This window comes from Mytilus galloprovincialis, chromosome 3 (genome assembly GCF_965363235.1).
Source record: "Mytilus galloprovincialis chromosome 3, xbMytGall1.hap1.1, whole genome shotgun sequence".
Classification (NCBI taxonomy): domain Eukaryota; kingdom Metazoa; phylum Mollusca; class Bivalvia; order Mytilida; family Mytilidae; genus Mytilus; species Mytilus galloprovincialis.
The window spans coordinates 58,455,219-58,479,237 of NC_134840.1; the positions used below are offsets into that span (position 1 = coordinate 58,455,219).

Sequence of the window (24,019 nt, forward strand, 5' to 3'; positions counted from 1 at the left end):
TATTGGTCTGATATCTTTGTAGGTTACAATTTGTAATAATTTTGACATTTGGACATAGTAGCAACTTGTATAGCTACGTAATGATTATAAGCAATGGACACATTCATTTGTACGTTGCATTCTTATTTTTAACTTTTAGGTTTATGATTAAATTTTTAGCAATCACGTGTAAATTCATTCAACGAGATTCAAGATGTCTGCGCCCATGTTTTGAAGTGAAAAAGTTAAAATTATGTTTAAAAATCAAGAAATATATTCGATATTGAAGGAAAGGTAGACAAAAATGCCACAACTTAACAGAAATGTCATAGTTCCCTAAACGAAGGGCTCATGAGACACTGTTAAACGAATTATCATACTTTTTTCATAGATAAATAAGATATTTTGCTAAAAAAAAGGTTTTACAAGTTTTTCTATTTATACAACTTATAATATCCCTATCCACCACAAGTACTGGACATCTCAGTTATTCCTGTTAATTTTTGACATCATAACAGTTAATTGATTATTGAATGAAATCAATATTTCCAAGGACACGGGTTTATTTGTCACAATAATATGAGGTAAGCATAACCTGTGAATGGGGATTAAGTCTGTATGTATTATTTTTTTTTAATTCAAACATGTTTATGAAAGAAACATTAATACCGTAACGTTTCCGATTTTGGTTCTGTTGTTAGGGATTTAGCTGTGACGTTCTTTAAGTTATGACGTCATATTCAATGTAAACAAAAACGCTTTTGTCAGGTAACGTTTTTTTTTCATATCAAACAATTATTAAAAATGAATTTGTATCAAGTTCCAATCTTATATTTTACTAGACTGATAAATATATATTTTATTCAAAGTCTCATGCAAACAAGACCGAAAAAGGAAGTAGATTTCTGCGCAAATGTGGTGAAAACCGGAACAGGAAGTAGATCTGAAAAAAAAGTTAACGATTTTGAGTTCATTAGTAGAATGAATAGTAGGATGAAAAATTCCGGAAATTTTCCCGATTTTTTTTTTTTTTTTTCTTATTGATTTTTCTACCATAGTTGGGGACTTCGTCCCCATAATACTGGTATTAGCATTTTAGATGCCACAATATCCATTGAAAAAGTCTGCATAGTATAATTGCATATGACGTACAAAAACATATGATGTGACAATAGGTTCAATAACTCTGTTACTACGTGGCTTCATACATTCATATTGGCTTGTAAACGGTAAAACAAATTTCCACATTGATTTTTGGCATTTTTCAAAACTCAGTTGACATTGAAATCTCAATTGTGAGGTTGATTACTTGCAGCCCATGATTTTTTGGAATAAGAACATGGCTTAATTTCTTAGGGAAAGAAGCATGTAAGGCCACGGTTTTTTAATTTGTTGGTTTACAGATTTTTCCAATAAAAAAGTCGGGTCGGTCGGTCGGTCAGGGAAAAAAAAGAAAAAAAATATCTTTCAAGACAGAAAAATATGCATAATATATATATTTCACCTTCCTTACATGCTATTTTGTCATCATTTCTTAAATTTTAGTTTGATGAAATATTATTGCTCAGCTGTCATAAACATCGCATCTAATAATTTCCTGTAAAAAAGGGGTGTACATGAACAAAGACGAAATTAAATCGTCATTTAACAAACAAGAAAAAAAATATCTTTCAAGACAGAAAAATATGCATAATATATATATTTCACCTTCCTTACATGCTATTTTGTCATCATTTCTTAAATTTTATTTCGATGAAATATTATTGCTCAGCTGTCATAAACATCGCATCTAATAATTTCCTGTAAAAAAGGGGTGTACATGAACAAAGACGAAATTAAATCGTCATTTAACAAACAAGAAAAACAGAGTCGCGTTGCTCTTAATGAATTCCAGAAAACTTGGTGAATAATGATCTTCAAGCACGAAAACTGATAAAGAAAAAAAATGTAAAAACGTCGTTTAAGTTTCAACACAAGTGTCAAAAAACGTAATACACACGACCACTGGAAAACGAGAATATTGGGTTAATCTGTTGTCATGCATTCCCTTTTTTTATCCAAATGACCGATATTTTTTTTTTATCTATGAAACAAGAAAATTCCAAATGATTTGTGAATATTCAGTATTTTAACATGATATCACATTTGGACAAGTCTATTCCTATGAGATGATGCATCTTACGGACTAATGACAAATAAGGGAAACAAACTTATTGTGTCAGTGGTTTTAAACACAGGTTTCGTTCTGCAATATTTGCGCAAACAACATTTCAAGGTCAGTTATAATTGATTTGTCTATTTTTAGAAACGTAAACTGGAAGTTCTATTTTTTCACAACAGAAAGTGTTATCAATTTTGTTAGTGATTAATGCATTACATTTCATAAAAAAAAGAATATTTTAATTATTTTTCAGGGTTTATACATTTTTTATGGTCGGCGGGAATAAAAAAGCATGAAAAGTCAATTTTATTTTTATTCTGAAAATCGGCAAAATCGAGTCGGCGGATCCGTAAACCAACAAATTAAAAAACCATGGCCTAATATAAGAATATGATAAATTTATTATTAAGTGTTGTGATCTTTGGCGTAGAATCCCTACTAACACATTATATGTGATTAATATAGGGACGAAGTCCCCAATTACAGAAGAAAAATAATAAAATAAAAAAACAGGAAAATTTCCTGAAATTTTCATTCTATTAATGAACTCAAAATCGTTAACTTTTTTATTTTCAGTCTTTTTTAAATTCCTGCATTTGCGCAGAAATGTACTTCCTTTCTGGTCTCTTTGACAGGAAACTTTGAGTAAAATTTATATCTATCAGTCAAGTAAATTATAAGAAGGAACACAATACCAATTTTATTTTTGATAATTCTTTGATATGAAAAAACATTACCTAATGATAGCATTTCTTTGTTTACATTGAATATGTCTTCATAACATAAATAACGTCACTACTAAAGTCCCTAACAACAGAACCAAAATCGGAAACGTTACGGCATTTCCGTGTTTTTTTTAACCAAGTTTGAAGTTTGAATAAAATATGTTTGAATTGAAAAAAAAATTATCATATAGACTTTCGTCCCCTTTTACAGGTAATGCCTGCCTCATATTATAGTAGAGCCTTCGACTTTAGTCGAAAAAGCGAGACATAGCGATCCTACATTCTGTCTTTGTCGGCGGCGGTTTCCACAATTATTCACTCTGTGGTTAAAGTTTTTGAAAGTTTACTAACTTTCTCAAACTATACTCAATTTCTACCAAACTTGAACAGAAGCTTGTTTATGATCATGAAATAGTATCTAGAAGTAAATTTTGTAAAAATAAAATTCCATTTTTCCGTATTTTTTACTTACAAATTGACTTAGTTTTTCTGCGGTGAAACATTATATTCACTCTGTGGTTAAAGTTTTTAAAATTTTAATAACTTTCTTAAAATATCCTGGGTTTGTACTAAACTTAGACAGAAGCTTGTTTATGATCTTAAGATAGTATCCAGAAGTAAATTTTGAAAAAAAATATATCCATTTTTTCCGTATTTTACTTTTAAATGGAGTTAGATTTTCTGCCAAGAAAAACACATTCACTCTGTGGTTAAAGTTTTTAAAATTTTAATAACTTTCTTATTATATCCTTGATTTGTACCAAACTTGAATAGAAGCTTGTTTATGATCTAAAGCTAGTATCTAGAAGGAAATTTTAAAAGTTAAAATTGTATACCTGTGCATCTGTATTTTACTTATAAATGGACTTAGTTTTTTCCCATTTAACATTACATACAGTCTGCATTTAAAGTTTTAAAAACATTCATTAGATTCATAAAATTATAATCCTGGATTATTTACAAACGCAGACAGAAGCTTCTAACAATCTGAAGATAGTATGAAGAGGAATATTTTTATTGATTTTTTCCTCATTTTTGTTGAGCCTGCGATTTACAGCAAAAGTAGGCAAGACACTGGGTTCTGTGGAACTCTTACAAATTTTTACTATAAAAATCTGGAAATAAATTTGTTTAAGGATATGTATTACATGATCATGTATTTTCAAAAAAATATTTTTTAATGTTCCCTGTGTAATACCTGGATAATTGTGAAATGTGAACTGTTGGTATATTGGCCACCAAAAACACATGTACTTTGTGCTTGAATTTAAACAAAACTTTAAATTCATTAAAAAACATCATACATGTAGATAAATGCCTGTATCAAATTTATAAAAATTGATACCCTTTGAATGAAATGATTTTACATCAGTATTAATAAATTATGTCTGTGTTTCATTCAAAAATTTGCTAACAAGACCTTTGGTGACATGTCAATTGTCTCTACTTATTATTTGTTATTTTTGACTCTATAAAACAGATTTGTAGAATTAAAACTATAGGAGATTTTTTATTTATATCTTACAGGTGATAGACCTTAAACAAATTCCAGTATGGTTTGGTTTATAGGAAGGCGCTCTTTAAGATACATCCAACCAGTCATCTTAAGGAGATCTGTGTCAACTTTATCACCATTAACTCAGTCTTTTAATGCCAAACCATCAAAGAAGTTTAATCTTAATTTGAGAAAGGGACAGTCAGTGAGTATTGCACATGTAATAGTTATTCAGTGCACTTTTTTTTTCTTAACAGGTTGATTTTCAACAAGGAATGCTTCTGTTTTTAGGTGAATTGCTCTAAAATTCATATAAATTTATGGTAAACTTTTGTCTTAAAGTTTCTACTGTGTTTTAAGAAGCTTTCACATTGGCATTCAAATAACATTTGATCTAATTATATTGAAAAAGTTTATTTCAACCTCGCAAATTTTGTTTTACTTATTATAATGCAAAAGTCTGTCATAATCTGTGAATGTGTCTGTTTAATTCCTATTATATATTTCTGTATGTAGGTTTAACTTTTTTACTTCTTTACTTCTTTTCTTCTTTTTCTACTTTTGTACTTTAGTTTTAATCACAATGGGGCATGCAGATGCATATCTTGTTTACTGCATTTGGTGTTTGCTTAAAAAACAAATAGATTCTGTTTTAACCTTTACATATAAATTGTTTTGAGAATTCCATGACAACAAGTCACCACACAATTAGCAGAAAATGTAATGAGTTATAATAAGCAGAAAACTCAGGCATGTTGTTGTTATCCTGATTTTTGCCTTAGCAATTAGTTTTATACTAACACCTTTTACTTCTGTTTTATCCTGCTATTTTTCATGTCTAATTGTTTGTTTGCTATCAAATATTAATATTTTTTATCTCTTTTTGTAGGGCTTGTTTTTAATACCAGAATTATCCAGCCATGAAGGATTTTATCTTTTACAACAACAAGTTGAAAATGAAATTGATGATCTGGTTAAAGAGACTACAAGTACTAACAGGAAGAGAAAGATTGTACAGATATTTGATCAGATGTCAGACTCTATCTGCAGAGTAGCTGATATGGTATTTACAACATTTATTATTTTAATGGCAATGATTGTTGTATCAGCATCATCTTATTTGGCCTTCAAACTTTTTTATGCCCCACCTACGATAGTAGAGGGGCATTATGTTTTCTGGTCTGTGCCTCTGTTCGTTTGTCCGCTTCAGGTTAAAGTTTTTGGTCAAGGTAGTTTTTGAAGAAGTTGAAGTTCAATCAACTTGAAACTTAGTACACTTGTTCCCCATGATATGATCTTTCTAATTTTAATGCCAAATTATAGTTTTGACCCCAATTTCATGGTCCACTGAACATAGAAAATGATAGTGCGAAGTTCAGGTTAAAGTTTTTGGTCAAGGTAGTTTTTGATGAAGTTAAAGTTACATCAACTTGAAACTTAGTACACATGTTCCCTATGATATGATCTTTCTAATTTTAATTCCAAATTAAAGTTTTGACCCCAATTTCACGGTCCACTGAACATAAAAAATGATAGTGCGAGTGGGGCATTCTTGTACTATGGACACATTCTTGTTGTTAGATGAATCATGCATCTGGCGCAAATACAAAATTTCAGGGTATCCATGATGAGTTGATTTACATGTACACACCACACCAGACCTTATTACCAAATTATTTTAGAATTGTTATCACTGTTCTTCACATTTATATGTCTTTTGTTTTTTTACCAGTAAATAAAAGATCTAACCTGATACCAAGGGGTCAGTTCAAACCTAATTGATCCTAATTATCTTCTTAACTTTCGTAGTAAAATCCTATTCTGAAATTATTTAGTATTGGTATTTGAACCCAAATGTTGAGATGACTTTTCTGTTGTAGTATGATGAAAAAAAAATTTGCATGATAAAGGTCAATCAAATTATTGTGATACTGCCAGATAAAATCTAATAAAGATAAGTGTAACAATTAATATTAGTAAACAAATTTAGAAGATTACATTGATGTAACTTTTTTTTTAGTCAGATTTTGTTAGAGTTGCCCATCCAGATGCCCAGTTTGCTTATGCTGCAGAGGAGGCTTGCATTAAACTTACCAGCATTGTAGAAAGGTATATCATTTTATTTTAATGAAATCAATTGTAATAATGGATAAAAATACTTTATAAAGGTTATCCTGCTTGACATGTGTGATTTTATTTTTGAAAATAATCTCTAAAATCATTGTTTATTACCGGGTAATTGATTTTGTCAAATATAACATTTCTCAGAACACAACACACAATTCACCTTATTGATTAGATTATGATGTTTTGGCTTTTACAATCAGTACAAATAATATATTGTCAAACATTTCTTATGATTATTTGCCTGATTTTAAAAGATGAGGTAAACTCATTACAAAACTTGCTATTTTATTCTTGAATACATTTACAATATTCTTTTCTTGAAATTTTTAATGATTAAATTTAACCCATGTGTTCTTAAAGTTTTGAACCCTAAATGTCACATTGAGTTATCTCCACCTACTTCAAAGTTTTGACTTTATGTCACTGTGAGTTATCTCCACTTACTACAAAGTTTTGACTTAATGTCACAGTGAGTTATATCCACTTACTCCAAAGTTTTGACTTAATGTCACAGTGAGTTATCTCCACTCCAAAGTTTTGACTTAATGTCACTGTGAGTTATCTCCACTTACTTCAAAGTTTTGACTTAATGTCACAGTGAGTTATCTCCACTTACTGCAAAGTTTTGACTTAATGTCAGTGAGTTATCTCCACTTACTTCAAAGTTTTGACTTAATGTCACAGTGAGTTATCTCCACTTACTTCAAAGTTTTGACTTAATGTCACTGTGAGTTATCCCCACTTACTTCAAAGTTTTGACTTAATGTCACTGTGAGTTATCTCCACTTACTTCAAAGTTTTGATGCCTGTGTGCCAGTGAGTTATCTCCACTTACTGCATGGAACTTTTTACTGTATTTGAATAATATTAAAACTATTCATTCATTATTAAAAGGTAAAATATTATTGAAAGACTGTGGTTTTGAATTTACCGTACAACAGTAGAATTTTCAATAAAATCTGGCACTGTTTAATACTGATATTCTGATCTTCTGTTTGTTTTGAAATACATGCATAAAAATTTGGCTTTGGGAGTTTTATGATTTTTAGCATTGTGTATGATAAAAATAAAATAAAGAAACTATAAGTACTTCATAGATACTTAGATACAATTGCAAAATGGAAATGTAAGTGTCAAATAGTTTAACATACCTGCCAACTTTCACGATTTAGGCGTGTACTACACGATTTTGACCCTTTGTCACGATTGCACGATCGTGATCGTGAAAAAAGCTATAAAACACGATTTTGTGAAAATTTACACGAAAAATTTCATTGTTCCCGATTTTGAACTGTGTTCAAGGGAGACAATCGTGTTAGCCAATCAAATTCAGTGTTTCTTGTGATCAAATTAATGAGCCAATCAAAAACGTTTTTTCTCAAGATTATTCTAACATGCTAGATTTTGAACTTGTGTTGTAGAATTTTAAAATCTTGAACATGGGTGATTTTTCACCTTCAATGAGGTTCTTACACAGATTAAGAATAAAAGCATGGCTGATTGACAAAATTCAATGATGCAGTACTACCATCAAGATAATAAATAGTAGTTTATTCACTAATTTATTGACATTACACTTGCTTTAACATATGTTATTTATCTATTCAATTATCGAATCATTAAAGTACAATGTACTATTCTTTATTTTTCACAGGAACCAAACAAACAGGTAAATGGGGGACTGTCCCTAAGACAAGGGTCATTTGACTATAATAAAAAATAAATTAGAAATTTTTTTTTACTTGAAAATGGGAAAATTCATTATATTTGTAAAAACTTTTCTAATTTAAGTTTGAAAATAAATCCTGGTCTTATAGCTACATGTTCATCTTTTCTATTGATATAATAACTAGAATCATGCAAATATCCTTAAGAAAAAGGCTTGTAAGCTCATCATACAAATATGACACTTTTTATAGACCACAAAACAACACGCGCAAAATACGTCGCAAAGAACTTAACCTTTGAAATTGTTGTCGCGCACTAAAACCCCCATGGGCACTTTCAAAAGTTGGCAGGTATGGTTTAACAAAAGACAGATTTTTTTTTATCAAAATCTATTGTAACAGAAAAGTATTTTTTTATTAGTTTGAATACAAATACAGAAATATATAGAGCTTTGTGTCGAGTGATCGAGCATGGTGATATCATACCAACAGATGAGATGGATCAACGAGTTGGTGAATTATTCCTGTTTGACTTTGAACAAAGTGGCATACATTTGACAGAAGATAAAGTAAATATATATTTTAGACTAAACCACCATGATAAAGGTATTGTTTTGAGAGTGTATTATGTGTGGTGTATTTATAATCAAAAACAAAATAAATATACCCGTAGTACTCACTTCTGGTTACATCATTCAGGAAAAGAATATTAAAATTTATCATACATTTAGTAGTAATTACAGAAGTTCTGAATATTTGATAAATAGCCTGCTGTTTAATCCATATCGCACAACTTTGATGCGCACCCTTTATCATACCCTTTATCACACCCCTACCCTTTATCGCATCCTTTATCACACCCCTACTCATTTTTTTTTCTTTTTTTTTTTTTACATTAACTATGTTTTAATTTATGCTAGCTTCTTCAAAAAAAAATTTCCTCAAAATGGGTCCTAAATAAACGGTCATTTGGGCATGACCCAATTTATTAAATGACATCATTGTTTGGAACGTTACGTAACAAACGTTGAGTTTTCATATTTCTAACTTACGAAATGCAACTATAAAAAAGAACTCAATGAAATACCATACAAAACACACAAAACAAATACAATAAACAAAATATTTTTAAAACAACAGCACGCAAATTGTAAGGTAACCCAGGTGCTTTGGATGAGTAATTGAGCAGTTCTTTTAAAACAAGACAAAAGTAGAGCTGAAAGTAACCCAGGTGCTAGGGATCAGAAAGCAGTTCATATATATTCTCCTGTTGAAATATATGATAAAGCGTATATAACATGACAAAATCCGTATCAGATGCCGTTTCATCCTCGACCAATATCATCCCTCGGGCCTAAAGGCCCTCTGGTTGATATTGGTATCTCGGGATGATACGGCATTGATACGGATTTTGCCATGTATTATTCTCTATATATTGCATTGAAAATTATTTATAAAGATCTAAATTATCAAACAAAGATGTTATTGATTAGAAAAACGCAAAGCTTCCAAAAGGTTGTACATTTCAATGATAAAAAAATAGCAGATTTTTTAACAGTTAACTTTACAGTTTTAACTTAAGAATTAGAGATACACATAAATTATATAATGTTTAAATTTAAACTAATACATTTCAAATAACAGAATATAAGTGATAATGAGTATAGATTTCATTTCCAGAGAAAGAAATTTGTGCAACTGAATGAGAATATAATGTTACTGGGAACTCACTTTATGAAAGGAACGCAGAGTGCAAGAGCTATATACAAACAGAACTTACCTGAAAATATAAGAGATTGGTAAGATATGGAAAATAAAAAAGGAATTGGAGGCTAGATATTAAAGGACTAATTTGTGACACTAATTCTGTTCAATGGACAAAACTGCAGGATAACAGGATACCAAAATTATAAAACAGTTAAACAGACCACATTTAACGCTATTACCCTGAAATCTCAGGGGGGGGGGGGGGGGATGGATGATCAAAACAAAGACAAACAAAAAGATTATACAAAAACAAACAATATATGGTCCAATTGTGCAATATGAATATACAGTTCTAACAACAGTATTTGAGAATTCTTCTTCGTGCACACCATTTTCCACATTTTTTTTTAAAGGTTTTTCATTGGTTTCTTAAATAAAGAAAAAGAATGCTACCTGCAGGCCAAAACATTTAGATGTTGTTAAACGTTTATATAATGTTCCCTTCATATTATTTGATTAACACAACTTTATAATTTCAGTTTTAGTATGGAAGGAGACAATATCCATGTAACAGGACTCTATACTGATCATTACAGTGATACTGTAAGTTTTACATCACATATTATATCTCCTTCTTTTTTCATTGAAAATTTGGTATGAACATACAAAATCCTTCATTTTCACAGAATTGAATGAATTCTATTTCCCAGTAGTATTAAGTCAGCAAATGGCATTAAGTGTAATTTTATTTTTAATTGAGTATGGGCCAATGAATACAACAGAAAATGGCCCTAAAAAAAATTGCTTTATACAGAATGTTCTTCATATACTAGTATTTGAAACCAGAAATATAAGAACAATTCCTCAAATCTTGAAATTTAGCATCAATGTTTATATTCAAATTATTTTTTTTTTTCCAAAATTATTTTTGTTTACAGGTTAGAGAGGCTGCATATAAAATATTTCTGCATCCAGACAAACACCAAGAAGATTTACTGAATAATTTACTTTTATGTCGATACAATCTTGCCAAACTAGTGGGATTCCCAACCTTTGCTCATAGAGCATTGAAAGGCACAATGGCTGACACACCAGGTAAACTTTTATATATTTACAATCACTGGTATATACAAATATAGACCACAAAAGGCTTTTCAATAGAAGTTTTATTTAGAGTGAAAACCTGGAAAAAATCATTCATACTTTTTTTGTGGGCAGTGAAAATCCTCAAAATCAATACCTTAATAAAAAACAAATGCTGTCTATTTCTTTAAATCAAATTCCATATTGACTATTTCCACTTTGCCATTTAGAAGTTATTTCCCTAATTATTAAAACAATGACACTTATAAATGTAACAGTATATGTAGAAAAACTTGGGTTTCTGCCATTTTGACAGCTTCATGTTAGCTTATGACCTTATCCTTGTTTTAAACTTTGGCAGAATTCTTAGATTTTTACTTGTCGAATTCACCATTAAATATAAACTTCTTTTTTTCCTAGAAAATGTAATGAGCTTTTTAGAGACACTGTCAAACCGAGTGAAATCAAGGTATTTATGCTTATAACTTTATGCCACTCTTGCTACATATAAAAGAACCCTTGTCAAAACACACAGAGGGGTCAGTTGCAAGTCATCAGGAATAAATTACATTGCAGAACCTGCATTCTTATAGATAATTTACTGGTTTCTGTCCTATATATAAAGAATTGCCATTTGATGTAAAATATGTATCAATCAATCAATCAACCTATTGATTTGTATTTTTATTCTTCTGAGAAAGTTTGGTTTTGTACAAACAAATTAATACAGATTTTTCCCCTACACTACTTAGTTGAAGTATTGTGTATCTCTTTTAAATGAAAAAATCATCAATAAACAAATAATTGTGTATAAATAAAGTTTGTTTTCATGAATAGGTTTATTATAACACTCAACAAGGGAAATATACAGTTGATGTTGTTAGCCCTTATCAAATTGCCTTAACTAAATGCTATGAAACTTATACACAATGTGTATAACAACAAAACACAATTTCCAGTTTTAATTTTAGTGGTGTCACTTTTACCTTCAAGGTTTGCCCGAATGTTGAAAGTTGAAAATGAATGTTGAATGTTAAAAACGAATGTTGAAAGTTGAAAATTGAATGTTGAAAACGCCCCTTTACAAATTAAAAAATTGCTGCATTTTTCGTTTCCATTCACTAAATCAAGTTTTCATTAATCATATGATATGAATTTTATACTCAATGCTTATAACCACAAAACACAGATCAAGTTTTAATTGTTGTGGCGTTACTTTTACTGTTCTTTAGTTATGCCCCTTTACAAATGAAAAAAATGCTTAATTTTTCTTTTCCCTTCTGTAACTTAAGTTTGCCTCAATCAAATGTTACGAAACTTATACATAGTGCTAATTACAAAAGACTCTAATTCAGTATGAATTTGGGTAGCACGTCACTTTTACTGATTTTGAGTTATGTCCATTTGTATGCAAGCAGGGGCATCTTCTCTATCCCTGGGACACATTCCCCCATTTATTGAATACATATCATAACTACAATTTGCATTTCAGAGCTGATAAGGACTACACAGACATTTTGAAAATAAAGAAATCTGAAGCTGGTGTAGGAAAAGTAAGCTCTAGCTTGATTTAAATTGTTTTTCAGCATATAAGATATTTACAGTTTTGTCATTTTTTATACCATTTTGATTTTTTTATTTTGTCTGTAATTAATTTGCAGTAAAATAACATAGAAGATAAGAGTTCAATCAACTTTTGCTTAATTCTGATAAAACATGTATTTCTTTGTGATCATGATCAAATTCTATCATATTTTCCATACAAAAAAAACACGAGCTTAAAATTAAATTAAAAAAAAGATGCTTGCTGTATCGTGGTCTAACACTGTTTTTTTTTCTTTGTAGAAGGTTATGCCATGGGATCCACCCTACTACACTGCATTAGCTAAGGGCAGATGGTAAGCACAGAATGACTTATAAAAAAACCCAAATCAGACATTAAGGCTGTTACAATATTAATCAAAGGGGGATGGGGTAGGGGTAAGAAATCACTTCTGTTAAAATTTGAAGGATGGTGGTTAAACAGTTGATTTTTCAAAGATATAACAATAAAATTTATGAGTGGATAATAATGTTGTTTAATTGTTAGTGATTTTATACCCTTGTGTTGATTCAATGCTAAACATATGGAAATTTTATAGAAAATCCACAGCCTTTATCCTTGTACTCTCATTTTTTGCAATTTGATGACTGATAGATATAGGATTATTGCATGCAGTGCTAGCTTTGATTTCCTTAAAATAAGTTTATTTATGTAGTTATTGGCTAAAATAGATAAAAATATGGACCAAATCAAGTACACCTTTTAGGGTACTCTCAACTTTAGTGAGTCAGCACTAGGCATTTTGGAATTTACAGGTTTGTTAGAATTTTTTGTAAAAAATAAATACTAGCACATCATAGAAAAGCAAGTGAGTAATCTATGTTTCAAATTTTATAACAAAAATCTTTGTATTAAAGGCTGTGGATTTTCTATAAAAATATTGGTTTATTTGCTACAAAGTACTCTTTTCCTATTAAATGCAATGCAACAGTAAAAAATAATGCTTTGCATCAAGTTTCCCCTTGGTATATACAAAATGGCCTATCTCTATTATTCATTATATCTGTAGATTTGATACAATTGAAGGTTTGAAAAGTTCATACAAAAATGGCTACAGAAGGGGTCATAAACCTTAAACAATGTTGCACTTGGATATGAAATAAGGAAAATATCCTTTATGGGTACATTTTAGATATAAAAAAATATATGCCTTTTTAACACATTATGACGAAAATAGGTATAATAAAATATAATCAAATTCTTAATTATATATCTTGGTTGTCAAGGAAACAACCAATACCAAAACAAATTAAGGTGTAGAATATGCATAATGGCTATGATTAAATAGATAAGTTCCAATGGATTCTGTTTTAATCAAAAGTAAGTTCTATCTAGACTTTATTTTTTATTTACAGTGTTAGCCTTCGCAATCAAGATTTGTTACCATACTTTTCTCTTGGATGTTGTATGGAAGGATTAAACAATCTGTTCAGATGTCTATATGACGTTACATTACAATATGTGGAGACAGAACCTGGTGAAATCTGGTCATATGATGTTCATAAAGTGGTATGTTTTTATTGTATTATGAAGTAAATTGAAGAAAGGGGAACACAGCATATCTTTTAAATTATTTTACAGGTTAGCATGTACCAAGAAGTCTTCAATGATAGACATGTGTCCTTACAGTATGTCAAGCTCTTATATTGTGATAGAAATTAGATATTTCATCTGTGTACAAAGCAATACATTCCCTGTTCAAAAATGCTTCATTGAGTGCAAATATCAATACTGTCAAAATGAAATAACTTCATAAAAAAGGGATAAACAAAAATGTGTTTATTAAATGTGAAAACTGCTTTTTCAAAATAATTGTTCTTTGTAGGCTGTTGTCCATAAAACAGAAGGTGTTTTAGGATATATTTACTGTGATTTCTTTGAAAGAGCAGGAAAGTCACATCAGGTTTGTATAACTTTAAGAATTAAATCTTTATCATTACTCTTTATTTATTATTACAACTGATAAAGATCCTGCCATAAGCAATAAATTAAATAGCATTTATACTGAAATATATTTCATAGGTGTAACTTGTTGGTTATTAGATATCATGATGTGCTGATTAGCCTGCTTCATACAGGGTTAAAGCTAGGATTTTGAGGGCTTTAGTCACTTTTGCATGCTATCAAAATCAACCTTTTTTTGGTGTAACAGCTAGGGACCAAGGATGTATATTACTAGCTTCATCTTTGACTTTGTCAGATTTTAAAGAACTTATAGGCATGATTGGCAGTCAGTATTATATGATTTGACTGTATTGGTCTATATTATGAAAGATTCTGACGTGGGATTCAGAAACTTAGTTCACAATTTCTCTTCAGTTTGTTCCAGGGGACATTCATTTTGAAAAGTTGGATTCATTTTTCAGTTTAAATAAGGAATCACAGCAGATATTAACTTGCAACAATTATATCACTGCATAATCATTATCCTAATAAAATGATTTCTATTAAGTTGGAACTGTATAAAATGCTTTTTGGAACGATTATAATGACTGAAAGGAGTTGTAAACAAATCAAGAATAGATCATGTTTACTACTTTCGGTTTTAAAATGAAAGGAAAATGGGAAGTGACACGTGGATAATAAATTCAAATGAGTCCGGATTCATCAGGAAATTATCATTTTTCGATTTAAATTCCTTTAGTAAGAGATATATATTTGTCTCTCTTTTTTAATTGATTCTAAATGATCTCGTATTTTACATTTTTAATGTCTATAAATAGTCGTATGAATACTTTCAAGCATGCGTAGCACAGAGCACAGGAAGCACCAGTTTAACTCGTGAAGATATTTCTGAATGTTTTGAATAAAGTTCTGTATTTTAAATGGAAATTGTCAAAAGTTTTTGTTGAAAATTTCTATTAGATATGACGAAAATGCGTTCGAGTGACAAATGTAAGGCAGCAACCATTTGATTTTCTGGGGGGGGCTATGGTTTTTTTTTCTGTACAAACTTTTTTTTTCGCCTGTGGCGAAAAACAATCTATTTTTTTCTCGACAAGTCGAAAACAATTTTTTTCTTTCAATTTTAGCATTACATATAGTGGCGGCTGAGGGTGTAACAAACAATTTTTTTTTTTCAGAATTCAAAACAAATTATTTTTTTCTCCAAAAACTGGAAACAAACTTTTTTTTCCAAAAAAAACCATAGCCCCCCCCAGAAAATCAAATGGTTGCTGCCTAAGACAAATGAACATCAAATTGTGGTCGTTTCTGAAATATTGAAATTTAAATGCGAACTGTCCAGAGGGTAAAATTTTGCAAATGACAAAACTATATTTCGTGGTTGTTGAAATGCTGACTGACTAATATCCTGGTGGAAATAATTATGATGGTCAATTTTGAGGTTTATTAATAATTAACGGATTAGTGATCCATCCGATGGTGATGAGCGGATTAGTTGTAATCACAACTTGTAACACCTGTTGAAAATGTGAATTGCCTGGGGGTCATAAACTTGTCAAAAACAAAAAGACAGGTAGATATATAGTATTTTAATGCGAAAGTATTTTTACACTTTCAAAATTTAAGTGATGAAATTGATTTGAAATACTTTCGTCAATGCGAAAACTCTTTCGTAAATTACGAAAGTGACGAGCGTTAGCAAAATCCCTGCTTCATATACCTTTGAAAAATAGACAGAAACATAAAACTTTACAAAGAGAAACAAAAAACATGTCAAGAAAAAGAAACAGAAACATAAACTGTACAAAAGGAGTCAATAACATGCTAAGAAAAAAAACAGAAAATAATATATTTGTAATTATGTGTGCACAAAAGATTTCCTTGTTACAGTACTGCTGCTTAACTCCAAAAGAAATATTTAACATACATGAAGTTTAATGTCACTGTTAATTAATTTAGTAACTGACTGTCTCTGTTATCTTTCGCCCCTATTTTAATTGTAAAGGTTCATTATATGACAGTTGCACTTATTACCGATGACATTGTATTTTTGTTTTATTTAGGATTGTCATTACACTATTCAAGGCAGTAGACTTAAAGAAGATGGATCTTATCAACATCCAATAGTTGTTCTACAATTAAATTTTCCACCTCCACAAAATCACATGCCCTCTCTGTTGTCACTTGGGATGGTTGATAATTTATTCCATGAATTTGGCCATGCTATGCATTCAATGCTCGGACGAACAAGATACCAACATGTCACAGGTTTGTTATATTTTATATTCTACATGACGTATGAGTTTAGTATTGAGCTATTTATGTCAAGGTGACATTTGGTGTAAAACTGTCTTGCTGGTAGGGAAAACTTTCTGTGTTCACTGTAATCAGCTGTTCCTTAAACTTAATATTTAGTGTGTGAACATTTAAGTTATTCACCTATCTTATGAATAGAATGTTTGCATTCTACTTAAAATCATGCTTTTGACACACCAAATGACTCCAGATTAGCATATTAATTTTATGTCTATATAGACATCTATTCGAAGTTGTATAAACTTATGTTCTATCCATTTGTTATGAATTATTTTGACTAGGAAATATATTTAAACTAATGTATTTAAGTGAGTTGTATATAGTTAGTGTTAGATATCATATATATTTTAAATGACAGACGACACTTTTATGAAACATTTTATACAACCCCAATTTTAGCTTTACTTATTTTTCTGTGCATAGGTAGTTATTTAATCTTTCTTTCTCTCTAATATATTTCTTTGTCTTTATAGGTACAAGATGTCCTACAGATTTTGCAGAAGTGCCATCAATACTCATGGAGTTCTTTATATCCGATCCAAGAGTAAGTAATATTATCAGAATAAGTCTAAATACCAATTTGACAAAATAAATACAAAATAAGCACATATGGAAAGGAGAGGAAATAATTGATTATACTCTACTTAACACATGTTGCAATACTATATAAAAAGAGATGGTCAATGTTCACTTGCTGGTGATAAAAATCAGAATCCATAAATAGTATTGTTAATATGTATATTTTGTGTCATGGAAGATAAGTGTTGCTTTGAAAAGTTAAAACAGGAAATGAATTATTGCTGGGAGGAGTCTCTCAATAAATAAATTTTAATACATGTAACAATTCTTTATATATATCAGTAATGGTAGCTGACACTGTGTCATATCTCACCAAATGTCTTAAAAACTCAAATTCAGTTCCAATTACCCCTTCATGAGTTGGCTACTTAGAGTCTGTATAATGGAATGATTTTATATTTTCTAGAACTTTATAATGTTGAGTTTAACAGAGCCATTCTGATATTTCACTTCTTGTTTAACGTAACTTTGAATATGTGAAATAACGACTGAGCATGAAAAAGACAATACATGTACTTTAAAATTAATATAATACCTGCTTAGCATGGACTTTTTTTGTCATTTCTAATACCGATTCTGAGTGATATCTGTGTATCACCAGGAACTTCTTGTACAAGTCTGTTTACCATATCCTGTGAAAATGCCATTTTTGTAGAGCAGAAGTACAATTACATACTAATGATGATAGATACTTATTTCAGGTACTTGCTTCCTTTACCAGACATTACAAGACTGGAGAACCTTTACCAGAACATATCATCACAGAGTTGTGTCATGCAAAGAAAATGTACTCTGCATCAGTAGGTGTTTGTTTGTATATGTTTATGTTAATGTTAATGATATATTGTCTTAGAAATGAAATTAGAAAAATTTCAATATTGAAAAAAACATTAGAAGGTGTAAGTTATATAAATTTAAAAGACATCCATGCTTAAATGTTAAAATGCTAGAAAATGTTGTTAGCTGTATTTCTGTATCACTAGCCTGTCAACACTGATATTGTAAGTTTGATACCTGCATGTGGCAGGTACACTCAACTCCAATCTCAATTGACTATTATTGTCAGTTTTCCTAGCAAAGATCAGTGGTTTTCTCTAGGCCTTGAGTGTTGAAAGTGGCGTTAAACACCAATCAGTCAATCAACCAATCAGTCAGAATCCATTGGTCAACTTAAGGTGGTCAATACAATCATTGCAAGGTTTACCCGTGAAATTGGGTCAAACACTAATTTGGCATTTAAATTATGAATATTATAAAATAGGGCACATGTGTACTGAGTTTCAAGTTGATTGGACTTCAACTTCATCAAAAACTATCTTGACCAAAAACTTGAACCTGAAGCGGGACGAACGGATGGAAGGACGAACAAACGAACGCACATAATACCCCTGTACTATCGTAGGTGGGGCATAAAAATGTTTTACTTTAGATATTTCATTTTTTTTAGGACCTTCAGTTACAAGTTTTTTATTCACTGGTTGATCAGTTTTTACATGGTAAGCCTGTTGTTGGCCAATCTACCACTGATGTTCTACAAGAAGTCCAGAATAGATATTATGGTATACCATATGTACCTAGTACTGTAAGTATATATATTATACAATAAACTTGAAAGTGTGAATTTACTGTAAAAGGAAGAGTATGAAGTTGGTGTATACAGTAGCGGGTCCAGAAATTTTTATAAAAGGGGGGGGGGGGCACTCCAGTTATACTTGAGTAATTACCTAAATAATCAACCAAATGAAGAATACTCAGAACCAAATTATTGTTCATAAAGATTCTATAATAAAACGCATAAAATAAGATAAGATAAGTTAAGAAAACTTTATTTTGATTCGGCATTAAAGTACAAATATACAACACAAGCTACAAGGAGCTTTTGACCAAATATAAAAACATATATAAATAACATAAAAACAATCCAATTTGACATTTAAAAACAACCTGTAATACAAAGTTGAACTCATATACATAGCATGCAATAAAAATAAGCAACAATTTTAGATTAAAGTAAAACATGCTAGACCAGAGCAACCAAAAGCAACATCAGTTGTGAATTTGTTCTACAAGATTGTATGAAATGCTAGAAAATAACCAAGAAACATTAAGAATATCTTATTTAAGCAAAATTCTCTTATAAATGTCCACACAAAGATGTGCTGGGGTATAGCAAAACAACTCTCTGATAATCCAAGAGAAGTAACCCCTATGCTAATTTGTTACAATTAACCTGTACTGGATGTAAAAATACATTTAGAAGATATGTAGAATAGCATTGACTTTTCTTATTTGTTTTGCTTGATGTAGTCCTACATGTAGTTATTTTACAGAATACATGTAGTATTAAAGTGACTGATGAAAATTAAAACGAGAATCTTGCCAAACCAAAAACATACAAGGAAAATGTAAAAACACAAACAGCATCAAGCAAACAAGTATTGTTGAAAGGTAGAAAGAACTCCCAAAAAAAGGGAAGCATATAAATCATGAATATTCTTTGCAGTTTGTCAATGATACCCACATGATCCTTTCACCTAGATTCCAGCTGTAATGTTTCTAACAATGACCTTGATACTGTAAACCAACTAATTTTCGCGAGCGATTTATTTTTGTGACTTTCGCGAGTGAAAAAATATCACGAATATAAATTGTCGAGAATATGTAAAACTTGGATTTTTCCTTACATAACTTCACAAAGTAAATTTGAGAATCACGAAATTTACCACAGCGAAATGGACTAGAAAGGGCTAAACGCGAAAATAAGTTGGTTCAGTAAAGAAATTAAAAAAAAAGTCTTTATGTACATGCCATATTCATAAGTTCATATTATCAATATTCAGGAATAATAATTTAAGGTAGCACAATACAAAGATTTTATAACTCCAACTCCCAAGTTTTAACATGCTGTAACTTTCTTAATAATGCTTGAAAATTTATAAAAGTAGTAGTTTTGGATAGCTAACAGATTACTCTTTCAAATTAATACAATGTTAGTATTATGCAACAATTATGTCACCAATTATAATGTTAACTGAGTCTAAAATATTTTTCACCAAATTTCCACTTTCAAATGAAATTAGCTTCTGCATGTGTATCCCTAGAGGGTTGATTTTATTATATGTTGTTCCTATGGCCATTATCTACAAAAGGGTGTCTCAGATTTCAGATAGAATGTATAGAACAAATTTTACACCTAATTAAACATTTTCTTCTTTTATGTGGTTAGGATGTTTACACTAATTAGAGATTTATGAGAGAATGGAACACCATAGAGACAATCTGAGACACCCTTTTGAAGCCCATGAAGTGTTGATTAAGATTTGGTTAAAATTTTCTGTATAGTTAAAGAGATGATAGAGCTAAATTCATTCAAGTGAACCTACCCATATTTTGCCACTAATTGCATAATAATTGATTACATAATAATTGCATAATAAAAATATTGCATTCATTTAAAAGATTGATCTTTTATCTATCTATATATACCTCTTTTATTATTTTCTATGCATTCATAAGAAAGTTACAGCATTTCAAAGGTTAGTGATTGGAAGTAAAAAAATCTTTGTATTGTGCTACCTTAATCTAGTAGATAACCATATTTTATGTCTTCACAGGCATGACATTAAGGTTTTTGGCCAACTAGCAGGATATGGTGCTAGATATTATTCATTTCTCTTTTTCACACTTGTAGATTACTATTTATAATTTCTATCTTCACAGGCATGGCAGTTAAGATTTGGCCATCTAGTAGGATATGGTGCTAGATATTATTCCTACCTCATGTCCAGAGCTGTAGCGGCTATGATTTGGCATCAGTGTTTTAAAAATGACCCATTTGACAGGTAAATGTTAGATAGTTAATAGTTGTAATTTTCCTTTTGATATCATACTGTGAATTCATTATTATTTGTTGGATACCAATTTTAGTGGGTTTGGTGGGCACAGGTGATCCATGAATTCAAATGTTTCAAATTTCAATTTTTCTATAGGCTTTTTAAGCAGACTTTTGCAAAACAAAAAAATAAATAATCCACAAAAATTGATACCAATGAAAATAAATGAATCCACTATAATAAAAATTACAGTAAACATCATTTTTTTAAAGAATGTTTAATAGGCATTTATTTCTATTTTGCATTCAGAAATATTAATAATTGAAAAAAATATATATTTGAAAGATTTTAAAACAATTGTGTGATGACATAACATAGAGTGACATTTCATTTTCCCATATGTATCGGAATTTTGAGTTCTTAAATCTTTTGAGAAAATTATAGGAGGAAACATTTTTGCTAGCCAAAAAAATAGCATTTTCGAACATTTTATGAAGTTAAAGATAGGTTAAAATGTGTAAATTGTTGATTTCTATGGAAAGTGAGTTAGTTACCCACTATCTCTTTTATTCTGAATTTAAAACCTGTCTTTTTCTACCAGAGAGATGGGTGAAAAATATAGACAGGAGGTCCTGGCACATGGAGGAGGAAAACATCCATCAGAATTATTTGAAGGTTTGTATTACATGTAGACTTCAATGGTTTTTCAATTGATTACTAGTATATTTCCAAACCAAGGACATTTTTTATGTTCATTAAATTAAAGTTTTGAAGATAAATGTTTCAATTGTACTATGAAGCTTTAAGAGAAATATAATTCACAGAGATAAAAGTATTCATCATAAAGTTTTTTCATAAAAACATGCAACTAGGTTATATCCTGTTTTTCCTTGAGAATCAGCTATGGCCTATATAAAAAATAGTTAAAGTTTCAAAGGACAGAACCAGTTTTGATTTTATTTTTGTCTCATCAGCAATGAATTTTGCAGAATGAAAGATACAGGGAAGCGAATTAGTGTAAACTATTTGTTTAAAGTTTGTTTTTTTCTGAAGGAAGAATACCTTGATACTTCATATCTTGTACAGTATCTAAGATAAGAAACAAATTCAATTACGGAAACTAAATGTTGTTATTGCAAGAGCAAGTTAAAATGTTTAGTAATATAGCTAAGCAGAATGGGAAAAAATGATATAGTAGATTCAAAGATAAACAGATAATATCATAAAGATGATTAAAAAGCTATAAGAAATTTTGTTTTATAGATTCTTCGATCAATGTAACAAAGATTAGTGAAAGTTTTTCAGTCAGAATAGGCACTTATTATCACTCAATCTCCATCAATTTTACAGTTGAGATATATGCAGTGTAACATTTCATCAATCATTTCTTTAGATTTGATATAGATTCATATTTAGGCTTGCTAATACAGAATTAATAGTGTTTAGATATAGGAAGATGCGGTATGAGTGCCAATGAGACAACTCTCCATCCAAATAACAATTTATGAATGTAAAACATTATAGGTCAATGTACGGCCTACAACACGGAGCCTTGGCTCACACCATACAACAAGCTATAAAGGGCCCCAAAATTACTAGACGTGTAAAATCATTCAAATATGAAAACCAAAGGTCTAATCTATATGAAAAAACAAGAAAAGAGAAACATGTATAAATTACATAAACAAATGACAACTACTGTACATCAGATTCCTGACTTAGGACAGGTGCAAACATTTGCAGCGGGATTAAACGTTTTAATGGTACCAAACCTTCTCCCTTTTTCTGAAACAATAGTATAACATCACAACATAGAAAAACACATGATAAAATTACTTATTTCTTTATTTCAGCATTATTAGGTGCCAAACCAACAATAGATAAACTAGTGGACTCAGTTATACAGGAAATAGATTCAGATGTTACGTGACAGATATAATGGTTTTAATGAAAACAATCTATTTTATGTGATATATAATATATTATATATTATGAGAAAACTATTGCCCTTTGGGTATGCTTCTAATTGAGGAAAGTGTGAGACACAAACATTCAAATCATATTCTTTGCCTGATGATTTTATCTAAATGACAATGAAATCTAGATGTGTGTCAATATTTGGAGTGAAACATTAGTGCTGCATAATAAAGTTCAAAATATTCTTATTATTTTCAAATATTTATCATACAACTGCCATTTATATTGAATTGATTTTTTGCAGTGAGGTTGTCTTTTATTTTTCATACAATTGTATTAATGAATGTACCAAAGATGTATGAAAAAAAATAAATATTAAAAACATCTTTTATAGTATTAATATTTTCTCAAATATTTATGATTTTTGTATCAAGATTAGAATAACAGTACTAGAGATAGAGGATAAAATATGAATTTCTTTGAATCTAGATTTTACCTAAAAGAGTTATTTATATTGTAGAGGTTTGACCTCAGAGTTGTTGAGGTTTAGTAATGTGTAAAAGTACAAAAGAAAATAATAAATTATTTGACTTATACAGTGGGGAATCTAGTGAATAAGAACAAAAAACAGGCTATTATTTCAACTCAGAATTATTTTTAATTATGGAATTTGCATAATTTCTTGTGCTTGAAATTTTAACAAATTACATGATTATTCTGTATTATAATGTTTTGAGTCGTGCATAACACTTTCCATACAATGTATTTTGTATAGATAGTGTTAATAAATAAAACAATGCTGGTGACGACACTGATCAAAAGTTTTTCTAAATAACAATTGTACATTTTAAACGAAATTATTTGTTAAACGGTGTTATAAGAAAATAACATGATGTTTTATGTACAATTTTTATCCTGATGA

General features: G+C 29.9%; 1 protein-coding gene across 1 annotated transcript; it reads left to right on the top strand.

The window, feature by feature from the left end:
• Window positions 1-178: 178 nt before the first annotated feature.
• LOC143068445 (mitochondrial intermediate peptidase-like) lies at window positions 179-23,497 on the top strand. The gene is made up of 20 exons (XM_076242524.1): window positions 179-273; window positions 4,393-4,565; window positions 5,250-5,423; window positions 6,381-6,469; window positions 8,576-8,723; window positions 9,835-9,953; window positions 10,401-10,464; window positions 10,800-10,956; window positions 11,365-11,413; window positions 12,437-12,497; window positions 12,790-12,842; window positions 13,903-14,056; window positions 14,373-14,450; window positions 16,516-16,720; window positions 17,242-17,312; window positions 18,049-18,147; window positions 18,795-18,929; window positions 21,068-21,189; window positions 21,782-21,855; window positions 23,034-23,497. The coding sequence occupies exons 2-20, from the start codon at window positions 4,419-4,421 to the stop codon at window positions 23,108-23,110; spliced, it is 2,076 nt and encodes a 691-aa protein (XP_076098639.1). The 5' UTR covers window positions 179-273; window positions 4,393-4,418; the 3' UTR covers window positions 23,111-23,497.
• Window positions 23,498-24,019: the final 522 nt, after the last annotated feature.

Excerpts from the sequence above, each read along its gene's own strand:
- LOC143068445 (XM_076242524.1), top strand. The coding sequence starts at position 4,419 with ATGGTTTGGTTTATAGGAAGGCGCTCTTTAAGATACATCCAACCAGTC. Across the intron at positions 10,465-10,799 it reads CTGATCATTACAGTGATACT|GTTAGAGAGGCTGCATATAA; the intron begins GTAAGTTTTACA and ends TTTTGTTTACAG. Across the intron at positions 10,957-11,364 it reads CACAATGGCTGACACACCAG|AAAATGTAATGAGCTTTTTA; the intron begins GTAAACTTTTAT and ends TTTTTTTCCTAG.